The sequence below is a fragment of the Cydia fagiglandana genome, chromosome 20 (assembly GCF_963556715.1).
Source record: "Cydia fagiglandana chromosome 20, ilCydFagi1.1, whole genome shotgun sequence".
Classification (NCBI taxonomy): domain Eukaryota; kingdom Metazoa; phylum Arthropoda; class Insecta; order Lepidoptera; family Tortricidae; genus Cydia; species Cydia fagiglandana.
Window position 1 is genome coordinate 14085803 of NC_085951.1, and position 25341 is coordinate 14111143.

General features: G+C 37.3%; 1 protein-coding gene across 1 annotated transcript in view; it reads left to right on the forward strand.

Annotated features, from left to right (window-relative positions):
• Window positions 1-3727: 3727 nt before the first annotated feature.
• Window positions 3728-25341, forward strand: part of LOC134674459 (cholesterol transporter ABCA5-like) — a 76405-nt gene continuing 54791 nt past the window's right edge. Inside the window, exon 1 of the mRNA XM_063532537.1 lies at window positions 3728-3912. Coding sequence (XP_063388607.1) covers window positions 3854-3912 — 59 coding nt within the window. The 5' untranslated portion in view covers window positions 3728-3853. The remainder of the gene's footprint in view (window positions 3913-25341) is intronic.

The window sequence follows — 25341 nt, forward strand, 5'->3', positions numbered from 1 at the left end:
TCGTAAGGTTATCCTATAAATAGGTTAGGTTAGTTAAAACCAAAATAATATTAATTAAAAAATAATATTAATATAAAATAATAATAAAATCAAAATAATATTGCTAGATTTTATTCATTAGGTTAGGTTATAGTTCGTTTTTATAGCATTAGAAAGAACTTGAAAGAAGGTAAGCGAACGAAATGCTTTTTAAAAATCAGTAACTATTACTTATGAAAGCAGAAGAATATAAATAATCGTATTAGATTCATAATTGTTACATATTTGCAGTAACTTATTTTTAAAATGTGTTTTTTAATTAAAAGACACATCAAAATTGTTTACTTTATTTCTAATGCTAAAGAAAACGAACTATATTTGTTTTAAGGTTAGGTTTGTTTTATGGCAATCCTGAAATATTACGCGTTTCTAGCCCCCTCCAGACTATGTGCGTGAATCGCGGCGCGACGTCGCGGAGCGAACATATCGCGAAGTTGACGTATGACTCCACACTCGCCCACTTCACGGCGATTTCGCAGTTTGGTTTGCGGCAAGATGGCGGAAAAGCATCAGCTGATCGAGTTTAACTGTTAGTTATCTATGGCATCATACGTGATTTAGCTGTTTTTCCATTTTGATTTCTTGTGAAACCGTAAAATATAGCTGCTTAATGTAATATAATCATAATATAATTAATATTTATCTGGCCACATAAGAGCCAACATAGTGTGTAATGTGGAGTCTTGCAAGTTCGCGCTTCGCGTCTCCTTTGACGCGGGCCGAAATACCGACAAAAAACGGAGAACAAGGCGCGAAGACGTGAACAATCTGCGAAATCGACGCCACACTTGCGTTCGCGGCTTCGCCCGCGATTCACGCGCATAGTCTGGAGGAGGCTTCTGAACAAAACAAATTATGACTAACGAAAATGCGAACAAAAATACATTATGACTTAATTTTGTGAAACAAGTCCCTGGAAAAGGTAATTATACTTAATATTAGTTGGGATTATGTAGCAGGGATTGGGTACCGTAAAATGGGGTGAGTTGGATGAAATTTGACTTTCACACCTCGATAATATTTTATTTTTACATGTGTAAACTGAATGGTGTATATAGTGGTTCGGACGTTTGTATTATAGTTTGTATTTTATTTTGGGTAGTTCCATTTCTTAAATTTGACGATAAAGAGGAAAACCCGCCTCACCCTGTAGTGACTCGTATTTGGGGTGAGAGGGTTTTTCATACAAAGGTGATTTTGGAAGATTGTTGGATCGATTTTTTTTTATTATGCGTATTACTATAGCCCCATTTTAAATTGGAATACATTATTTTTGTAGCAGTAGCCTTAAAATCCCTTCTCACCCCCCTTTCAAACTTTCTCTCCCCATTCATAACCCAACTCTCCCCGCGAAACCTACTCACCCCGTTTTACGGTAATTGAACAATGATCCATCATGATTCATTTGTATGCGACAGCTGTGCTGTATAGAAAAGAAGCACGTGGCTACTGTTATGAATGAAGAATAGGTACATATGTATATGTATTGTATGTCTGTATATTCCGACTGTACGTGTACACATACCTACCTGGGTGCTTACTAGGGTGGTTCAAAAATATTTTTTATTTTATTTTCCGACGGGGCACCCCTTTATTTTGTTACACTTATTATGCTGATAAAATACACCAAGTTTCGTAATTTTATCTCAACTACAAGGGGGTTGAAAATTTTGTATGTTGTATGAAAACCAAAAAAAATACAAGTATTTATTATTCAGAATTTTATTTAAGTATCTATTTTCTCATTATTTGCACATGTGATTTATAAGTTTTTAAGTAGAAAAACAGTTTTATTTCTAATTTTTATAATTTTTCAAAAGTAAGATATTTAGAATTTCACCTAAAAAAATCATAAAAATTGAAATAAAAATGGTTTTTCATCAAATAACTTTTAAATCACACTTTCAAATAATGTGAAAACTACTACTTACATAAAACTGAAACAATAATAACTCGTTTTTTTTTGGATTTCATACAAATTTGAAAAATTTCAAAGTGTTTGAGCACCCCCTTGTAGTTGAGATAATATTACAAAACTTGGCATATTTAGTCAACAGAACAAGTGTAACAAAATGAGAGGGTGCCGCTTCTTCTAGCTAGAGTTTGAATTTTCGTGAACCACCCCTAGTGCTTACCCAAGATACGAATCGTTCGCCACCGAACGACAAGCTTACGTGGGCCATACTGAAAGTTTCTGGATTCTGATATATGAGACGACTTATTTTTTCTAAGTGGCCAGTTCCAGGAATTTTCAGTATGCCCTAGCCCTAAGTATCTCTCTCTATCACTCTTACACAACAGTGCGACAGAGGACAGAGAGACATTAGCGTACCGTTCGGTGCGGAGCGAAGGATTGACATCTTGGCTAGGCACCCTGCCATGTTATAGGTCTAACGCCTAACAAAGGCGGTTGGTAAGAAGTTATTATGATCACGTTAAGTACTAAGATATATTTTATGCTTTAGATCAATATGCTTTAGATCTGTAGGTTCATCGATATATGGGGTTTTTTAATTTTTTACTGATTCTGACAGTCACGGGTATACTAAGTCGTATATGACATTCCTAAAAATTTACCACATTACGTCCTAACTCCTCAAGCGTCCGGTTTGCGGCAACCGGAAATCGGAAGTCCGGCAAAATGGACAAGCCGGAAAAGTATCTAGTCTGTGATTGCCTTTATATCTCGTAGAAATAGTTATTGATTGAATAATTTCAGTTAATATGTTGAAATTGCTGTTATGTCCCAAATATTTTCCAGGAAAATGGTGCAGCTGCGCCGGCAGAAATCATTTTCACATGGAAATCGGTTATTCACGTGGATTTCACCGTTGAAACTGACTGACCATACATAACCCTTATTCCGTCTACATAAGACCGACCAAAGGGCAGTGAAATGTGTTACTTTACGTACGTCTGGCTCCTTGGTCGCGTGGACAATAAAAATAGGCGCAAGTCGCTCGCGTCGTAATGCAGTGGCGGTGACGCGCATGCGCGAGGGGGTTGCCAGCCGTGGCAATCAATAATCCGAGGGGAGATTAGTTTTCTGTAGATATACGTTTTTTGTTAAAAATTTCATTTATGACTAAAAAACTTACCAATATAACCTAATATGCAGTTTACGCGGCGCGTGACACGCGGTGATTGTCATTTTGCCGGCCTAGGCTGATAACTTTGTATGAAAATTTATTGCCGGCGCGCTTTGCTTGAGCGACCGCAACACGCAGCCTTTTATTATGAATTATGACAATATTTTCTTTTCACGTATGTTCCTTAATAATACTTTTGGACTGCCGTTTTCGTTTATATATGTCTGCGGCCGATCGTAATATCCACCCTATCGTAAAGTTCCTGCGTAATGTCTTGACGGTAAACCAATAAATAGGTATAGGAAAGGTTCCTTAAAAGGTTGCATCAGATGCCCGAAGGGCAAACTGTACAGAAATGGGCGGGCGTTACAATATTATTATTAATATGTAGAAAATTATTCAGGGCGCTACTTCCTACGTAACTGTCATATTTTTGACGTATAATACAACATGGCAACAGCAACAATTTAAGTTCTAAATTATTTAATTTCTACTATTTTATGTCACACTATACAACAAAACTCTTAAAATCCCGCTAGCCTCCCTAACCTGGCAATACCTTATTAAAATTGGCGCGCGCGCGAATCGCTCCCCAAGACTCCATCATGGCCGCCGCTCGCACCGCGCGCCTCGCGTCCCAATAACCGTGTTCAAAGTGTCTCAATAATGTTATAGTGCACAAAAGTGTCTGTTATTTCGTGTTGAAGAGCCGTTTAGTTCTTTGCATGATTGACCGGCATGGCGGGGACGGCCGGGACTCACCGGCCAGCACTGAGCAGCTAACGTTAGTAACGATTGATTTTTGTATTTCGAACGTGTTTTTAAATGTTTTTTTAATTTGGACGCGGCTGCAGCGCGTTGGGTTCTAGGTTTTTGAGCATCATTTTTATACCATACATTATTGTACTTCGTAAATATTTCATTTGTAACAATTGAAAATTATTACATATATTTAATGTATATTTGTAACAGTTGGAACTACGTCATTATCTGTGATTTAATGCATAAAAAATACTTTACAGAAATAACCTTGCAATGATTACAAAGGTTTAGGGCTTTAAGGGATCTAACCCAGATAACCTACAGAGTAATTGCGTCTCTAGGTTAGAAGTCCGTCGCGGCTTTTCAAAATTCACAGCCTGAGTTTTCATTTCATCGTGTTCGTAAAATGAAAATAATCATATAACCACCCTTTGACTAATTTGTATTCGTATTTATGTAATATGATTTAACCCATTCAGCGCTAATCACGACACGTTGTCTTTTTGCCTCTACGAAGCATTTTCGCTACATACCGGGAAATCCAGGATATCGGCTACGACCGTAGCTCAGCGGTGAATGTGTTCAAGATTCTAGTATGCTCAATTTAAACCAAAATATCACTTTGTTAATCCGCGTAAAAGATAACGTGCTAGTCAATCAGTGCTAACCCGTTATATATACTTACTTGCGTATTTTTTACATGCTCCCACCGCAAAAATAAATGCGTAAATAAATATAACAAACCACCACCAAAAGAATAATACTCGAGACGTGTTACGCGGATTAGCAAAGTAATATTTTGGTTTAAATTAATATGGATTTCCGCAAAGTAACGCCTGATTCTATTCACTAATATGCTCTACTTTTTTGCTTTGCCTGCGTGGCATGTCTATTCCACATATACTCGAGTACTTAGCGCAATATTTCCGGTATTAAACGTGAAGTAGGTTAAATTATACAACTTATAAAGATTATAAACACCGTATTCGTTTAAAAAACGGCACATACCGTAAAAATTGTAAAAAAATAAATATACTTTCAAACCTCGATAAAATTTTATTTTTACATGTGAAAACTGAATGGTGTATATAATAAGTGGTTCGGACGTTTGTATTTTAGTTTGTATTTTATTTTGGGTAGTTCCATTTCATAACTTTGACGATAAAGAGGAAAACCCACCTCACCCCTTAGTGCCTCGTATTTGGGGTGAGAGGGTTTTTCATACAAAGGTAATTTTGGAAGATTGTTGGATCGATTTTTTTTTATTATGTGTATTACTGTAGCCCCATTTTAAATTGGAATACATTATTTTTGTAGCAGTAGCCTTAAAAACCCTTCTCACCCCCCTCTCAAACCTTCTCTCCCCATTCATAACCCACCTCTCCCCGCGAAACCTACTCACCCCGTTTTACGGTAATTCGTTTACTGCTATGTTTCGTATAAAACTCCCTCTTTTGGCAATTGGTTTAAAATGTAGGCTATGTCACTTGGCCGGGCCGTCTCGGGCCGTATAAAGGACCAGATAGATCTTAGAGCATTTAATAAATGGAGTCGCCTTTAAGAGCTTACCACTCTGCTAAAAACCTTGCACAATTGTGCAAACTTTTGTATGAACTCACGTTTATCTGACATATATGGCGACCAACCTACATTATTTGATCATGTAATGTTTTCATCTGCCCCCAAGTAGGATAAGGAACTATTTGAGGGTTGATTTTGTTTACTTTTATTTAAATACTTAAAGATACAGACTATAATACATAAAGTCACGACTAGATATCACAATTAAACTTGAACGGCAAAAATGAAACGTTAATGTAGACTCCCAATTTTATATTTTCACAATAAAAGTATAAAAACAAAGTTTGTAAAATTCGATAAGATACCTACGATACTCGAATTTAATAACATAAGAGCAGAACACACTAGAAATGTAATATGAATTTAATAAAAATACCACGACAAAAACGTAATTCAATTTTCTCTTCACTCTCAACGTCATGATATTTTCACAATAAAAAAAAACTCAATAACATAAGAGTGCATCATATCATATCATACTTGAAATGTAATATTACTAAGTTCCTCGAAAATACAGTGGCAAAAACGAAATGCAATTTCCAACTCACAAGGGCTCGATGCACGAATACTTGAAGTATTGGAAACATACTCGTATTGATTGTATGCGCTTAGGGTTTCTGCTCGAGAATTCTCGAGGCGGGAAATCTCGAGAAATTTGTCCTAAGTCGAGACGGGAAAAATAAACTCTATGCCTCGAGAACTCGAGAAATAAATCTCTTGTGATAAGTAAAAAGAAAACACGCGTATAACACGTGGTGTGTCTATAGTGTATTTCTTTAGGTATTTAAATTAATGTAAACATTGTTTTTTTTTTTACATTTTCAGGTACTTAAACCATTTATTAGGTACCAACCAAATAAAAAACTGCTTTGATCCGTCCCCTAGCGTTCTGGCTTCAACCGTTTTTTATGTTTTGTAAGCTTTGAACTATCGTGAATGACGTGTGTTTTTACTGAAAAATTAATAATTTTTTGAAACTTATGAAAGCAAAATAATATAAAATATCGTATATGATTTGTTAATTGTTACATAACCGTGGTTTGTTTTTCAAAAGTGTTTTTCAATAACTTTTTATTAGCACGTCAAGATCACGTAGGTATCTTCTTTTTCAAAAACTTCAAAACTAAGTTAGTATTGATAAATTAAATCATCCCGATATATTCATATTAGCAAAGTATCACAATTTTAGCAGTTTCATTGTTATGTTCAGTAAGTATTAATATTACCGTATTACGTAGTAAAACTTCTGTAAGTTTGTCACATCAAGTTAAATTTATTGACTTGAATATTCTTGCTTAATAAAATAGGTTCCATATTGTGGTTTGTTTACATTTTGTTAAATATAAATAAATCATAAATCATTTATTTTTCGTGATAAACTTATTTTACATACAAAAATATGTACCTAAAGATATACACTATATCATATCACATATCGCTGTCGCGCGCGCCTGCATCTATAGTTTTTTTTTGCTCGTTGTTGAATTTATGATTATTGAAGAGAGCAATTTATGGTGACAAAAATTTTACCATACGTTTGATTATTGATCTCACCTACGATTCGCGTGAGTCTTATTTGTACTAAAGCAAAAAAATAAAAATAACATAGCGTTTTTTACAACTTTCAAAATTTCTCGAGATACTCGAGAAATCCTGGTCGAGAATTCCCGTGCCTCGAGAAATTAAAAAGGTCGAGAAACCAGAAACCCTATATGCGCTCTCTGTGGACCGATTCCATCCAGCCCAGGCCCGGCTCGGTATAGCTAGCAATATACAAATTGCAGAAATTGCAGAAATGTTCTCAGAAATTTCAGAAAAATTACATGAAAGAAACTTAGAAAGTTCTCTGAGAACTTTAACGTTTTTTGTAATATATGCCGACCGACCGACGTAGACACATGCCATTTTAAATGTTTCACCTATATATATATATATATATATATATATATATATATATATATATATATACAGTGGAACCTGGATAATTGCAATCTCAAGGGACCGGCCAATTTTTGTCAATTAACCAGGTTTTTCATTTAAGCAGGTCGTGTCAATTAACGAGGTTCATAAAATCGTTGTGTCAATTATAGAGGTTTTCATTAATAGAGGTTGCGTTCTGACAAATTTCTTTTATGGAGGTGCAAATAACCATGTAAAGTAGATTTACACGCTTACGTTCTGGGTTTCTGGTCTATATATTGCTTCTGTCTATAAGTACTTTCACTTTTACACTATATTAATTACCACTTTATTTTCTTATCATTTGGGTTTAAAAATTCCCTTGAATTGTAGAAGAAAGTTTTATTAGAATGTAAAAAGCATACTTTGTTTTTTATTGATCAAAACTATTTCACCTACTACAGGCTGTGATAGATACCCAATAAATAAATTAAATTCTGGATGAAGATATAAATAAAATGGTCATTGCTATTAAAACATTGTTTGTGCTGTCTACAACTACACTATTTCAATTACAGAGGTAATAAGTAAGACTCGTTTCAATAATAGAGGTAAAAACAAGAGAATAATAAGGGATTTTTTTAGCACAGTGTCAATTATAGAGGTCTTAAGTTGCGATGTGGTCAATTACAGAGGCAAAATTACGAAAAAGCACTAAAATCTAAATTGCAATTATAGAGGTTCCAAAATTTCAATTATAGAGGCCTTTTGGTCTCAAGGGGCCGGGACCGGACTTTTGGTTGCAATTATTGAGGTTTTCCGTTTATCCAGGTGCCAATTAACCAGGTTTCACTGTATATATATATATATATATATATATATATAATATTACACGCCACATAACAGTAAAGCGGGCAGGTGAAACATTTAAAATGGCATGTGTCTACGTCGGTCTTGACACGATTAGATTGTTTATTAAATTTAAGTCCCAGAGAATATTCTTCATAGAAGTTTCGCAACTTAAGAAACTTCTCCTCGGTACATTGCTGGGTATAGCGTAAGTTATCCTTAACTCAGACGAAGATTTTTCAGGACTACCGTGAAATTTCGCTTTTATTCGACAAAATACGAAACTATCTATGCACTAAACTTTATCGACTGGCGAAAAAAAATCGTTAATGAAATAATAATTGGACCCTTTACAGATTTAGCGCATATTCATTTTCCATCGTATTTTCACGGAAACGTACGAACGCGTCTTGCTAATTCAGACGGTCTCTGTACAAAAAGTACTGAAGTTGACTGAAGTAGCATGACAAATACGAACGTTTCCGAGAAAACACGATGGTTTAACAATTATGCAGTACATCTGTACTAGAAAGGGGAAACGCCAGCAGCGTGCTAGGTACAATTAGCCGGGTACCTATGCCCTAATAGCATGTAATACCCTTAATTTTTATATTTACCTAGTTATAAGTTTGTAAATTTCTGTTCTTAAATAAATATTATGTATAGAAAGAAAGAAAATAAATTTATTCAGGACGCTTACAGTATTGCTTAATACGAATACAACACTTTTATAAGTTTAAAACATCAACGTCACTGAATAGGTCTCCCCTCAGCTTGATGACAAGTTACCTTTCGGGTATCTTGACGCTGGTCTTCCGTGGAGACTGACCTACTAGATTGTCATGTCATGAAATAAGTGTTTCGTAGCAGTCTACGCCATGCGCGTAGAGGTCTCTCGGTCGTAGCGCCGTAGCGTGACGTCACAAGTTAATTTACTTCGTAGACGTATATGAGTGACAGGCGAGAATGTGGAGCAAAGCCACGAGGGCCGGGTTTGAGTTGGTTTAATAGCGTGACATGACTTCCTTGTATTTGAAAATTAGCAGTTAGAATTCACAAATGTAAATTTTTATAGTAATTAATATAGTGAAGTTTAAGGTGTAATCCGATTGCAGTTTTCTTCTTAGCTATATATGCGGGTTTTCGGGGGCGAAAACTCGACCTAGCTAGGTGTTATCGCTGGGAAAACGCACATTTTAGAGTTTTTATGTTTTCCGAGCAATTAAAGCTCGGTCTTCCAGAATAGATATTATATACTTATTAGTAATAGGGGGTCATAATCGGCTCGATTCAGGAAATAAATTAGAGACTCACTAGACATGAAATAGTAAAGATATGTGACGTTCCGCTGCAAAGGTACCTTATGGCGGCCGGCGCCGCGATTCGGGAAATGAATTAGAGATTCAGTACATATGAAATAGTGAAGATATGTGACGTTCCACGGAAAAAGGTACCTTGTGGCGGCCGGCGCTTACGTCGCATAGTGCCGCAATAATATTGGAGCGGCGTTAATAATACCGTAAGCGCTAACTGCCATAAGATACCTTTACCCGTGGGACGTCACATACCTTTACTATATCGTATCTAGTTAATCTCTAATTCATTTCCCGAATCGCGCCGAATATTGGTTTTTGTTGAGTGGTCGTTTTGAATAAGTATGCCTCTAGTGATGGCGCGCGGCCAAATTGCCGTTGCGCAATTATATAGGGAACGAAAACTATAACATTAGGGAATTTATGATTTGTATAATAACAATAATACTGTCAATAAGTACCTATACGTTCTATATAGAGACGGTACATGGTCATCAAAATTATCTGTACGTAGACACAGAATAAATAATAGTACTAGGTACAGAAGACTCACTCTCTAACAAAACGCGTCTGTCACGATCAGCACAGATATGGCCGCTAGGTGGCGACAGCGCCACGCGCGGCTTATGGCAAACCCCAAAATTGGAGTCGAACGGATGTGCTTTTAGCTACCTGTAGCAAAGCGCCGAAATCGCGGAGTGAGCCACGCCTGACGTAGACCACAATTTTCTCCAACGCTTTGACAAAAGAGTCGTTGTTCCGATATTTACGAGCATTCTAGCAGACCATATATATATCTGAGTGAGCACTTTTGTTACGAGAGCAACCCGAAAATCACAAAGTTATCAGGTGTTCCATACTTACTAAAATTTTGTCCTACAATTGTATGGAGACCTGATTTTTTGTGTAATTTCCGAACTACTGCTAGATATAGGTACAGTCGACGTCAAAGATATGTTTACACTTTTCGCCTTATTACAAAGGAGTTATGGTGCAAAAGTGTAAACATATCTTTGACGTCGACTGTACCTAAAAGTTGATCATACAGCAAAGAGTACAATCACGTACATGTATCTTGTATCACTGAAAAATATCACCCAGCATATAAAGTGCGTCTGTCATTCAGTTTTATGGATAGATAGATAGATAATATTTATTTCTGATTGAAAATTTACATGTTATTCTTCCTTAAAAATAGCAGAAAAAGTAAAAGTATAGTGTGAATCAATACTTAATGTCAAAAATAAAATAAAATAGAAATCAAATTAAAACTATTTTGTATATTATACCAGGGCTTTCCTAGGTCATATGTGACGTTCCACGGGAAAAGGTACCTTATGAGGGTTTCTAGTTTCGGAGATATGAAATGTTTTGTAAAGAGGTGAAAAAATGCTCAATTTTTTTTTATTATGTGATCTGAAACCTTAATGCGTAACGTTTGTTTACCTGTTTTTATTTTTGTTATAAGTTAGTTATAAGCCTAGTAATGTCGTCTCAGAGTTTAGTCGAAAAGGTACCTTATGGAAAAAAGATTGAAAATTCCCAAAAAAACTAGTCAATACGGGAAAAGAAGTTTGGTAGAGAACTGTATTAGCATTCTGCAAAACTAATTTGATAATTTCAGTTCTGGTTGGGGCGCCTAGCAAATATTATAACCGTACATCGACCGACATTACAAATCCAAGTAGCCTGCTATTATACCAAAGTTACTCTCGTCAAGTCTTTCTTAACTAGTATAATCTTCATTTAGTTTGGTCGCATGCAATAAATCAGCCATTGGTTTGCTGAAAAATGCCAATACCCGACGCATTACCTTATGGAATATCTGAGGTCATTGAACCTCAATGCCGCTTCTCTTCAATGGCAACCAAAATATATTATTGATAAGAAATAGACGATTTATACCATCTTTACCCCAAAATATTATTAGTTTATCCTAACTGTTCCATCATCATCATGCCTCATCATGTAACTTAACCACAAGGTACCTTTTCATTACATACAAATTATTGGTCTTTTTTAAGATTATTATGACGAAGAACTAATTAAATTTGTGGCAGTTTAATGTAAATTAATATTTTCTATTCATAAAAGATAAACTTCAATGTGATTGATGTTTTGTAGTGATGTATTATTAGATTTATTTCCATAAGGTACCTTTTCGTAAATGTATGGAGCAAATACTGTAATTGTTATGTAAGTTTAAAGTGGCATAAGGGGTTAAATATAGTATTTAGTTGGGGTTTTAGGATTTATTTCATTTGAATGACAGAATTTCTTTCATATGTGCTCAGAAAAATTGATTGTGTGTTACATTAAAAGTAAAAATATTCAATTTTCTGATTTTATATGAAAAAGTCAGAAAATACATTTTCACCTCTAAATCGGTACCTATTGTTTTTTGCTTAAACTGTCTCTCAGTGTCGTTTTCTAATAGATACAATTTAAATCTTGAGAGCTCATTGCAATCAATCGTGAAAATGAAATAAAACTTTATTTTCAAGAGATTGGTTAGTATACACATAAATCAGTCGATATCAAAGGTTTCTATTTGCATTACAGAACAAGTCGCAACATTTTTTTAATCTCAGATATATAAGGTATTATTATTTGTAGTCAACTATGTAACTTACTTCAGGAACATAGTTTTTTAGGCGGCTAAACTTAAAACTTCTCTATCGTAAAGTTGCTCATTTCACAACATTATTTTCAAAAAATCATATCTCTGTAACTACGCAACTTAGAAGGTTGATCTTTTGTGTTATCGATAGCTTATTTATTGTAGATTACTGGGGTATGCATAACTCCATACCCGCCATAAGGTACCTTTGCCCGTGGGACGTCACATATAATGTCAAGTTCCATAAATAAAATGTCAACAATCAATACCAGAAAACAAAAATATGTGGTTCAAGGACAAGCGTAAAATGTATAAAAAATACAAATATTATGCCATACTCAATATCCGGCGACAGACTCCCCTTTGATCTATAAATACATCAGTATTTGTGGCCCATTCACGTCTATTAATACCCGTATACACTTGACGGCACCGGACTTCGCCCCGTGCGATGTCCGGCTACGAGTAGGTACGTTGTTTGACGACAATCTATAAGTAAATTGGAAGCGCTGGTGGCCTAGCGGTGAGAGCGTGCGACTTGCAATCTGGAGGTCGCGGGTTCAAACCCCGGCTCGTACCAATGAGTTTTTCGGAACTTATGTACGAAATATTATTTGATATTTACCAGTCGCTTTTCGGTGAAGGAAAACATCGTGAGGAAACCGGACTAATCCCAATAAGGCCTAGTTTACCCTCTGGGTTGGAAGGTCAGGTGGCAGTTGCTTTCGTAAAAACTAGTGCCTGCGTAAAATCATGGGATTAGTTGTCAAGCGGACCCCAGGCTCTCATGAGCCGTGGCGAAATGCCGGGATAACGCGAGGAAGAAGAATCTATAAGTAAATATTTTTTCTCAAACATGCGTCAAAATTTACTAATATGTCGACATTACCACACATCAAGAAAGCTGTGACATCTTTTAAGCATTATTCGAATGGGCGGATTGACGTTCATACAGATTTAGTGAATAATCCTTTCTTTCTCGGAATCATTCAACATCTACTTTTTGTACTGAGGCTGACTGAATTAGCAAGACATGTTCGTACGTTTCCGTAAGAAAAAAAATGGGAAAGAACTATTTACCACATCTGTAATAGAAGGCTAAAAAACCGGACAAGTGCGAGTCGGACTCGCCCACCGAGGGTTCCGTACTTTTTAGTATTTGTTGTTATAGCGGCAACAGAAATACATCATCTGTGAAAATTTCAACTGTCTAGCTATCACGGTTCGTGAGATACAGACAGACGGACGGACAGCGAAGTCTTAGTAATAGGGTCCCGTTTTACCCTTTGGGTACGGAACCCTAAAAAAACATGCTACGTGCGCAGTCACCGGCAACAGTTTTGCGTACAACATTGAAGGCCTAGCAAAGCATACATTGAAATTTAAGGTGATTATTAGTTTTCACGCATTATTGGAAAGGCACAAACACTTAGAGCCGCCATACACGGACTGCTCGAGCAGTAACCCAGTGATCAACATACACGGACTGCTTTTGCAGCTTGACCGCATGATGAAATTTCACCGCGCAGCCAACCGCCCGAAGCAGTTGCAACTGCTTGAGCGGTTCGTGTATTGCGAATGACGATTTTGTATTGAAATTGCAGATCACCCATCGGCGACCGCTCGAAGCTGTTGGCATTGACTCAAAGCAGTCCGTGTATGGCGGCCCTTACATAAACATTTGTTCCTTGATTACCTACTGGAAACGTCCAACCAAACCTCGTTTAAGTAGATAGTGAAGATAGTGTAGATAGAGATAGTGAAGAGTGAACAGGCCCCTTCTGGGCGAGCTCGCTCCATCGTAGGCCACGTCTACGCCTCGGCTAGTCTGTGGCCATGAGTAAGCCCATTCATAATAATAATAAAAAAAAAGATAGGCAAAAAGTGATCAAATATATATATATATAAATTTTCTTGATGTGACGAACAAATGGTTATTAATTGTATGATTTCTATTTCTGTCCATTTGACCTGACCTTCTAGGAATCCAAAATAAACAAGATAGCGTAAATATTGATATTCCATATGGACGCTATGAATACAATTGGGGCGACAAATTAGATTTCGACTTCGACTTGGCAGTTGATTCGAATGTACAATTTGATCTAGAGTCTGTGCGGAAAGAGAAGAGTTGTGGAATGTATTGAGCCCCATACATTCCACGACTCTTCTCTTTCCGCACAGACTCTAGTTAATTTGATTTCATTTCATCATCTCAATAATATTTAATTAACCTACATTATATAGTGTGAGTGAGATGTGTTACCGAGTAATCATATGGATAACCAACGAACCAAAACCGTCGCGTTATATAGGTTATACAGATGTAGTGCATAATTATTTTCCATCGTATTTTCACGGAAACGTACGAACGTGTCTTTCTATTTCAGTCAGTCTCTGTACAAAAAGTACTGAGGTTGACTGAAGTAGCATGACAAATACGAACGTTTCCGAGAAAATACGATGGAAACAATTACGCACTACATCTGTAGATAGTGAATACTGACACACAACACACAAAGATAAACTACTGAAGGTAGAGTCGGACCAACGGAATTTTGCACAGACTGTTAAATCCGTAGGATGTTTTGAGTATGCCTTTTTGCCTATTTGTTTTTAAGGGAATTGCCTAGACTACCTAGAGTCTGGCTAATGATAGTTAAACCTGTAGCAGGGGTTCTTTAATTACAAGGATTGCATATTTTTTATACTTTTTATTCTACTTTTACTTGCCAAACTCCAGGAAGCGATTCGTTTTAGCCGCTAATGTATTTGAACTGTTTTGAAATGGTTTATTAGAATGATACATGAATCGAATAATTCATCCAGAATTCAGTTTTAAATTTTCGCGGTAGACCCCATGACAAGAACTTTCCGTAGACCTGCGCGCACACTCCGGTTGTAATGTTAGAAATTATATGTCAGCTGTCACATCGCTAGCGTGTTCATGAACGTGCGTAGAACACGCAATTCAAGCGTTTTGACAGGTAATATTATAATTTCATAGCTTGGCCTTTAGTTGCGTAATAAAATAACTGTTTTGCCCGGTACCACGAGAGCTAAATAAAAGAAAATGTGTCTTTCGGTTCTTCGGGCAGCCCTGGCTAGAAGGCTAGACTTCGTTGTTATAAAATACAAAATGGCGACTACAGAATCGAATTGTTGACCGTAAAATAAACGGCATACATATACTACGTTGTAAGCAGCGACGGAATACATAAATTTAAAAAATGTAGGCGCGAAGGGTTATCGTCCCATAGAAAATTTGAATTTCGCGCGTTTTTCTACTGACTAGATTTGCTTGCCCAGCTATACAGGGTGGAAAGATAAGTCGGGCCCTGGAGGGAAACTACCTTAAATCCTTAAGCTGCATGGCTCATTTTACTTCAAGGAGACATTCCTTTATTTTTAAAAAGAAACAAAACTGCATTCAAAGATTTTCTAAAACTCGCTTGCCTCGCCCGGGACTCGAATCGACAAAAAATTAAAAAATAATAACTCGCAATTTTATTCTACTAGTCGATACAGTTAATGTTAATGATAACATTTCTCCAAGAAACATTAGGTCTTACACTCGTCTGTCGTACAAAATATCCATAGAATCTAATATTTAGTACTTAAGATTTTTTTAGACAAGCCAAATTGATGAAATTAAGAAAACAACTTTGAATGCAGTTCTGTTTCTTTTTAAAAATAAAGGCATGTCTCCTTTAAGTAAAATGAGCCAGCTTAAGGATTTAAGGTAGTTTCCCTCCAGGGCCCGACTTATCTTTCCACCCTGTATATGTAAATACAATTAACGAACTAGAATAACTATTTATTTGTAGAAGTATGACTAGAGCCACAGAATAAATACTTAATAGTATTAGATACAGAAGACTCACTCTCTAACAAAACGCGTCTGTCACGATCAGCACAGATATGGCCGCTAGGTGGCGACAGCGCCACGCGCGGCTTATGGCAAACCCCATAATTGGGGTCGAACGGATGTACTTTTAGCTGCCTGTAGCAAAGCGACGAAATCGCGGAGTGAGCCACGCCTGCTAGAGCTAGAAATGGCCCCCACGTGGCCATCCCGTGAGCGACTCAACAGTACCTGCGCGCAGCTTGACTAGGGTTGCCAGATTCGAAGGCGCTATTATCGGGAAACAATATCAATTTTTCGGGATTTTGGGACATAAGTCGGGAAAAAAATACATTCAAATTAAAGTACCTAATTGTATTGAAAACAACGATATTTTATTGGCACTACGTCAGCTCGCTCGCTCGACGACAGTTCGGAACTTAAAATTATTGTTTTATAACGTGAAGCTGTTTTTCGGGACAATTTTCACTTTGTCGGGAATCGGGAACACATGCTAAAAATCGGAAGAATCCCGCCAAATCCCGACCATCTGGCAACCCTAAGCTTGACAACCAACCAACCAAACGCCGCGCAAGGTGATTGACATTATAGAATTGAATTTTTGTCAATCAAAACTTTTAATAACCTTTTCAAGGGTCCAACGTTTTCTGTTCTCTTTCAAGGCGCAGCAACTAGTATAATTTCTCTCTCCTCGCTCGTTAAAAATGCCGTTTGTCAAAAAAGGACAACCATACTGTTGACAAGGTGGACTTCAAATCAAGTGTTGCCTTTCTTGATGCGCCCAGTCTGTATATGTGTGCGTAAAAGCGTATATGTGTGCTCTTTTAGGGATGTGAAAAGTCGATTTTAATCATGTTATATATCGATAAACGCTACATAGCGGAACGAAATAGCGATTAATTGAAGCTTCAATATCTTCGTTAAACATAAACATAATTGAAATGCTAATGGATAATTAATATATTATAATATAATAATATAATTCAATTATTGCGGAACACCTATTTTAGGAGGTATTTATGTATTTTAATTAAATATCTGAACTTTCCCTTGGTTCCCTGCTGGGGCGTGACTATAAAATTGTAATCTGATAACCACAATAAAGAATAAAAGCGTTTTTGGTCATTTTAGGTATCGTTAAGCCTTTGAAGTAAAATTAAAATTGCAAGAAATGTCGATAGTTTATCGATATGACTTTATCGACATGGCTACAGCAACGTGGGCCTCATTGTTAATCGTACACTAAACAAAAGTGGCAACAGTGACAGCTCGCTGAGACACCGTCTTTATATATTATTAAGTCTATGAACCTTTTTTATAGCACAACGTTTTTATAGCGATATTAGATATTAAAAGCTGTCGTCAGGGTATTATGTATTTATGGAAAAGCGATATGTGTCAGACAAGCGTCAGACACGTGGACCGTTTATTGAAGTCATACATGAACCTAGTCGGTTCCCTAAAAAGTATGTTATTTTTACGTTGCGTAATGTGCAGGGAGGCAATTTCAACTGCGGGGAAATTTAAACTAATCGAAATATCTTCCATATTCTACATTATTAAGTAACTAGAGTGTCATGTATGTCCAAATATCGAATAAGATGTCTTGTGTGTGTTGTGTGTTACTCTAGTTAATAACTATGATATTTTATGTGTAGATAAGCCATACACTAACATATCAAGCGAAAAAATTGATGCCAACCAATGCTGCCAACGACACGGCAGCATTAGTTACAATTTGTTTACAACTTCATACGCAAATGCGTAAAAGAGACGGCACAATTAAAAGAATACCTAAGTAAAAAAGAGACGGCTAGTGTTTGTCACTTGCGCGTGAATTTGGTAAATCAGTGATACCACCATAACACGACGGCAAACAGTGAATATGGCGCGAAGCGTAAAACTTATTAAGAAAAAAAAAAATCAAAGACTAAGATGTTTGACAGAAGGTGCAAATCATTTTAATGCAGTTTTATGTAGTAATGTACTCGCTACCGAAGTAAAAAGTTTTCATATTTAGTTATGTAAATAAAAGATATTATATAATACTCTTTATTCATCATTTTTCTTATACTATAGAAACATTTTGACAAAAAGCAAACTCAATAACAACAAAATCCTTTATTTTACTAACAATTTTATGTTATTAATAATTGTTACTGTGTGAGAAAATGAAATGCCTGACAATAAATACTAATTTTGTAGTAATCTTTGTATAAACAGCAATATACCTATTTACTTAATTGACGCGACCCGGACAATAATATGGCCAATAATAATCTTTAATTTGCCAATTGTTGTACTTAAATACAAGAAAAAATGCGTTCAAGTAAAAAACTTCAATATTAAAGTTGAAATTTAGAAATAGAATAGAATAGAATAGAAATAATTTTATTCGTAAGCACAAACACAAAATAAAAACTTATACTAAACAGAGAAACATAAAAAAGAGAAAGTGCCACGAAATGGTCTCACCTCAGCATGTTGCTGGCGACTTCCAGCGCTGATCTTCCGATAAGACCATCCGGTGAAACAATCACGACAGGTAACATGAATAACAAGAGAATTAACAACAAAATTAATACATACACAAGACAAAGATAGTAATAAGAATACAAAAGACAAAGATAGCAATTAGTCAAGAATACATTACAATAAATTACTATGTATAGTTTTACTACGTACAATACAGCTGTTACATTATCAGGTCAAACTCATCTTGGCCGTACATTACGCCTGACATTACATCTAGCGCCATGCGTATTTAAGTATATTTCTTTTATTTGTACGACAAGCACCAAACAATGAATGCAACTTACCATGACGCGTCTGCTATGATAATCTATGTACGCAGTTGGTGCGTCCTTGTCATTCTCGCTGATGAGAACATAAACTTATCTCGTTCTGTCAGCCGGCGAAAATGGCGGCTGGGTTTATTTCATTCAAGATTAAACCGAAGAAAAACGGGTTATTTCAGCTTTTACTTACCAATGATATGTGACGCCGTCAATTTTATTGCGCTTCCGCGGATAATTTGAGCATTTCAACATAACGCAGGTCGGCATTTTGTTGCTTAATACACGTTATTTGTGGAAAAGTATTAACCGGTGTACACTTCGCGCTTGCGTCAGGCAGACTGAGACAAACTCGTACACATGACACGAGGTGAGTGCTTCAATTTTGGAACGTGTATAACACATCTACATATAAAATATCATAGGTTAATAATAAAACATGGAAGATATTTCGATTAGTTGAAATTATCCCCCAGTCGAAATGGGCCCCCTGCATCTTATCCACTTTTCTATACAATTACTATACTAACACGTACGACCATACTAAGAACTTTCTCTATGTATATTGGGCCTCATACCAGGCGTGGCTCACTCCGCGATTTCGTCGCTTTGCTACAGGTAGCTAAAAGTACATCCGTTCGACCCCAATTTTAGAGTTTGCCATAAGCCGCGCGTGGCGCTGTCGCCACCTAGCGACCATATCTATCCTGATCGTAACAGACGCGTTTTGTTAGAGTGTGAGTTCTTCTGTACCTAGTACTATTATTTATTCTGTGACTCAACTTAGTTTTCTGACGCTCTGTAAGGTATTGGAATACATCCAGACAGGTGCCATTCCACCCACCGACTGCGTCACATCAAGCCTTTCCACATTTGCAACTCAATATTAAAGGGAATAAAGTACAAATTGCGCTACCAACGATTAAATAACAAATAACAGTACTGGGACTAGACGTCACGGGTGTCATTGGGCGTTGTGACGTGACGTACGTACGCACAAAATTGTACTATGGCGTCATGTGCTTTAGGTAGGTATTTTTGTTTAGGTAATAGGGATGTTTTTTATGGCTACACATGGGCTAAAGACTCTGTAGTCTTCTACATCTGTGATGTAGTGTATAATTAATTTATTTTCCATCGTACTTTCACGGAAACGTATACGAACGTGTCTTGCTATTTCAGTCAGTCTCGATACAAACAGTACTGAGGTTGACCGAAGTACTGAAGTAGCATGACAAATACGAACGTTTTCGAGAAAATAAGAAGGAAAACAATTATGCACTACATCGTACAGTAGTGCATAATTGTTTTCCTTCTACCTAGTTGGATAGGATTTTAAAAACTAGAAGCTCTCTGTGCTTCAAATCGTCATTCCCCATGGCCTGGCCTAGCCATTAAACAAATCTGAAGTAGGTGTATACTATAATTATCGAAACAGTTCCTAATATTTCACGAGAACCGGTTGAGAAATACGACCTGTAGAGAAAAATTGCTGGAATTAAGAGCGCTGGTGGCCTAGCGGTAAGAGCGTGCGACTTGCAATCCGGAGGTCGCGGGTTCAAACCCCGGCTCGTACCAATGAGTTTTTCGGAACTTATGTACGAAATATCATTTGATATTTACCAGTCGCTTTTCGGTGAAGGAAAACATTGTGAGGAAACCTGCATACATCTGCGAAGAAATTCAAAGGTGTATGTGAAGTCCCCAATCCGCATTGGGCTAGCGTGGGGACTGTAGCCCAAGCCCTCTCGCGCTCGAGAGGAGGCCTGTGCCCAGCAGTGGGACGTATATAGGCTGAGATGATGATTGATAATCCAATGAGTGAACCCTAAATTGAAACGGAGGCGCTTTCTCTCACGTGCTGGGGTCGTTTCTATATAAAACTAAACAAAATCTACTCACAAATGGCTCCTTAAGCCAGTTGAGGGTAGTTGAAAGCATTACATGATCAAATAATGTAGGTTAAAGTCAGGTCGTTCAGTGACTGATCCAGGCGGCTTTGTATTTGGTTGGTTAACCAATAAATGTTATATTATAACTACCCGAAAATGTACAAATTGTTTGTTTACTTTTATTTAAATACTTAAAGATACAGACTATAGAATCCGGTTTCGTGAAAAACGGAACCTGTTTGCTGCATCTGTTCCGGTACCTATACGAGGTACCGGAACAGACGCAGCGAACAAACATAAATCGGCAGATTATTGATTCTGGTGCAATATTTAGGCGGCCTTCATCGCGAGTACTCGAATCGGCCACGCGCCAACGGTAAAAGCGCCGCTCGGTCTAGGATGCAGAACAGCTTGCAAGACTAGCAACCAGTGACTAGCTACCTAAAGGACGTTCTATACTTTACAAAATCTACTCTGCTCTGCTCTGCGCTGCGCTACGTGAACTGCGTCGCACGGTGCGTCTCAGCATACTTACGCTTACGCTTTACGCTTAGTCTTAGGTACTGGGCTATAACCGCGAAAATCGAGTTCGCAAATTGCGGGCATCTTTCTCTGTCACCCTTATTACGCCTTCATTGGAGTAAAAGAGAAAGTTCCCCGCAATTTGCGAACTTCGATTTTCGCGGTTATAAGCCCTGTTGCGACGTTCGCCGCTGTATTTGCTCAAGGTAGGCGGTTACTCTTTTTTATGTCACTCTATGTATAATCTGTATTATTTAGTAATCTTTGTACAAACCTTGGGACCTCTATCTTGGTCCAAAGTGTGTTTCCATAAGATTTTCGTTCGGACTTGGCAAGTCCCCAAACAAAACAAAGGGTTCGTAAGGCGTTGTCATTCCAACCGTTAACTTTCTAACCTTGTTATCGAATAAAACAATGAGTGGCAGACCTGCCGGCCTAGCCAAGGTTACAATCGCTATCGCTTCGACAACGAAAAGCTTTATTCTTTCTATCACTCTTCCATATTAGTGCGACAGTCAATCAAACAATCAAATTTTATTTGGTATAAGTAAGCACAGTTGTATGAATCCAAATACAGTTCATTTCACTTATAACAGTCGTGGGTTACTCCGCGATTTCGTCGCTTTGCTACAGGTAGCTAAAAGTACATCCGTTCGACCCCAATTTTGGGGTTTGGCATAAGCCGCGCGTGGCGCTGTCGCTACTCGCTACCTAAGCGACCATATCTGTGCTGATCGTAACAGACGCGTTTTGTTAGAGAGTGAGTCTTCTGTACCTACTATCTGTGCTTATAATAATAAGTCACAACAATAGATACCTATACAAAGAATAAAACTAGATATAACACAAGTAAAATAAACAAACAGAAGAAAATAATAATAATAATAACAGTAGATATGGATAACAGTGACAGTTGCGTTTCGATCGCTGCGGAGCGTAGAGTCAGACCGAGAAAAGTCTGCATCTATTTTGATAGCCCATGCAGTGCAACTGTCATTATAAACGTCAAACTTCTATGAAATTATTACGTGTAAATATCCCGTGTAATTTCTTGGTCTGACCCGTCTAACTCTACCTGTTTGAAGTGTCGCCCCTGAAATCCGATACCTGTGTATTAAATACCCTCCTGAAACCCTTTACATAGTCTAATAAAACATGGTCTTCTCTTCCCAGAGTGACACAAGCCTACGTCACAATAACATTGCCACTTTGTATAGCGCTATTGCATATTATTATACCGGGTGTGGGCTGTAACATAAGCAAATAATTAAAACATAGATTATACTCCTGAAACGTTGAAACTTTTGTTAAACAACTTTTAAAAAACATGAAGTATTTAGACTTCCTATTTTTCATACAAAATAAATATTATTTTCAATGGACGCCATCGCCATGCCATATCATTTGTGATTGACGTTGCTTGTCATGCCTTAAACATAACAAAATTCGCAATACTTACATTGCGCCTTTGAATAAACTTTAAAATGTATTAAAAATCAAACCACAAGTTATTTTTAAAAGTTGCTGAACAAATGTTGGTCAGTATGAGGAGTACAGCCTACAGTTTAATTTTATGCTCGTATTACAGGCCACACCCGGTATAGCGCTGTCGCACGATGACGTAGGCTTGTGTCAGTCACGTGACCACGAAAAGACGGGAAGAGAGTACCAGGCGGAGTATATTATTATACCATGAACCCTTTATATCTCAGCTCATATTATTTTTGACGCTAAGCCAAAGTTTCAAGGACACATCGCTTTGTGCGGATCGATAGAGAAAGTTCAATGATTCGAATTTGATTGTATAAGGGCTTTGAACCGAATAGGGAATGATTTTACTTTTTGTTAGCCCTTTTATAGGGTTCCGTATCCAAAGGGTAAAACCCTATTACTTAAGACTCCGCTGTCCGTCTGTCCGTGATAGACAGTTGAAATTTTCACAGATGATTTATTTCTGTTGCCGCTATAACAACAAATCGTCGGGTGACAAGCAAAAGTCACTAACTAATGTGATATTTCATAAGATTTCAAGAATAAATTATAATTATTTTGCGTGAGTTATGTTAAACTTATGGCATTCAGTGGGTAGTGATTAAAAATGTGATTTGTGTTTACCCGAATATTTGTTAATTAATCTGTGGGTAGTCGCGCAAATGACCCTTCTCTCCTACCCGCCAATTCCAATGAGGGAAAAGTATAAAATGTAACTTACCATGGGATGGAGGGATCATTCTCGCTTGGCGCTTGAACCAGTAACATGTAGCACGAAGGGTACGGCTTGTTAACTAAATATTGTCAAAGAGTGTTGAAGTAAGAAGTTGGAGTAAAATAAAAGTAATTGATTGTACGAAGGACTTTGATTCATCATACTAACATTGAAATTATTGGACAATAAACCGTGTTACAAGTGTAATAAGGTGCATTGTTACTTTATATTTTTGATAGTACCTACTTAGTGACTTTTGCTTGTCACCCGTCGAAATACTATATTTACATAATTTTTAAGAAAAAAAAACCGACTTCTATGGGGGCCGGTGAAAGATTATTGTAGATGGTGCGTTATCTAGAAAATGAGATAAAACCACCCACTTTTCTACTAGCATTTCGCTTCTGTAAGGGTCGTAGTTCTAGCCTAACCTGACCCACTTCTCTGATAGCAGTTCGGTTCTGTGAGGATCGCAGTTCAAACCTAATCAAACCCACTTTTCAAGTAGCATTTCGTTTCTGTAACGTGTGTGTGTGTTGTGTGTGTGTGTTTGTGTTGTGTGTTCGGTTCTGTGAGGATCGCAGTTCAAACCTAACCTAACCTATTTAACGGCGCATGCGGTGACCGTGTACGGGGGTTTGAGCGGGTGGGGCTAGTAAGATTGGCATCATCATACTTTATACCTACATTTTATGGTAGGTAATCATAGTGGTTTATTTAGTTAAGGTATCATAGTGGTTGTCCGGGTCTGAGTCCGGGTCAGAGTCCGAGTCCGGGTCCGAATTCGGTTCCCAGTCCGGGTCCCAGTCCGGGTCCGAGTCCGGTTCCAAGTCCGGTCCCAAGTCCTGGACGGGACAAAAAAATTAAAAAATCACTTTGGGGTCATCCATTAATTACGTCACACGAATTTCTAGGTTTTTGACCCCTCCCCCCCTCCTTGTCACACTTGGTCACATTTGGCAAACCCCTCCCCCCTAGTGTGACGTCACATTTTTTTCTACGGAATCGCCAAATCGAATTAAGTAAGTACCTAAGTATTATTAATATTTTATCAAAATATTTTTGACGATATAAATATTAGTAATTTTATAACCCAAAACTGCTTAAGAAAGAAAATTAAACAAATAAAAACGATTACCGTTTTAAAAACTTGTTATTTAAATGTACAGCGAATAAAATAATTTAAATACATTTTCGGTTACTGATGAAGTTAAAGTGACGTCACAAAGTTTGTGTCTCCCCCCTCCCCCATGTCACAATATGTCACATTTTCTTGACCCCCTCCCTCCCCTAAACGTGTGATGTAATTAATGGATGATCCCTTTCTAAAAACACCCGTAAATGAAAATGATTTTACATAATCCAGCTACATACTACTACTACTTTAATATAACAAAAAGCCAACGACCCGATTCGAACAATATTTATAAGAAGTCATAGCGGTACGATCCGATCTGTCAGTGTCAAAAACAAAATCTTCAACCGCATTCACTTTTGACACTGACAGAATCTTTATCGTACTGCGGTGACTTCTTATGAGCATTGTTCGAATAGGGCCGTTAGTCTAAGCCCATAACTATGTAGAAAGCACAAGAACTATTTCTTAAGTAAAGGTCGCGGCACACCTCCGCGCCGCGGCGGCGGCGAAGGCCATAATTGTATGCAACGAAGGTTGTGTGATTAGGGTGTTTTTACGATGACCACAGACATATGTCTAAGTAGACCACGCAAGTGGACTTGAAAAATAAATAAACCCTAGTCGTGGCAGGGGTGCGAAACTCCTGACTTCGGTCAAACTCGGCTCCGTTCGGCTCAGCATTGCTCCGAGCAATTATTAGGGTTGGCACCACTTGACTTCCTTTTGCGTGCAAAACCACAGGATAAGATAATCACTTGATTTTTGACAACC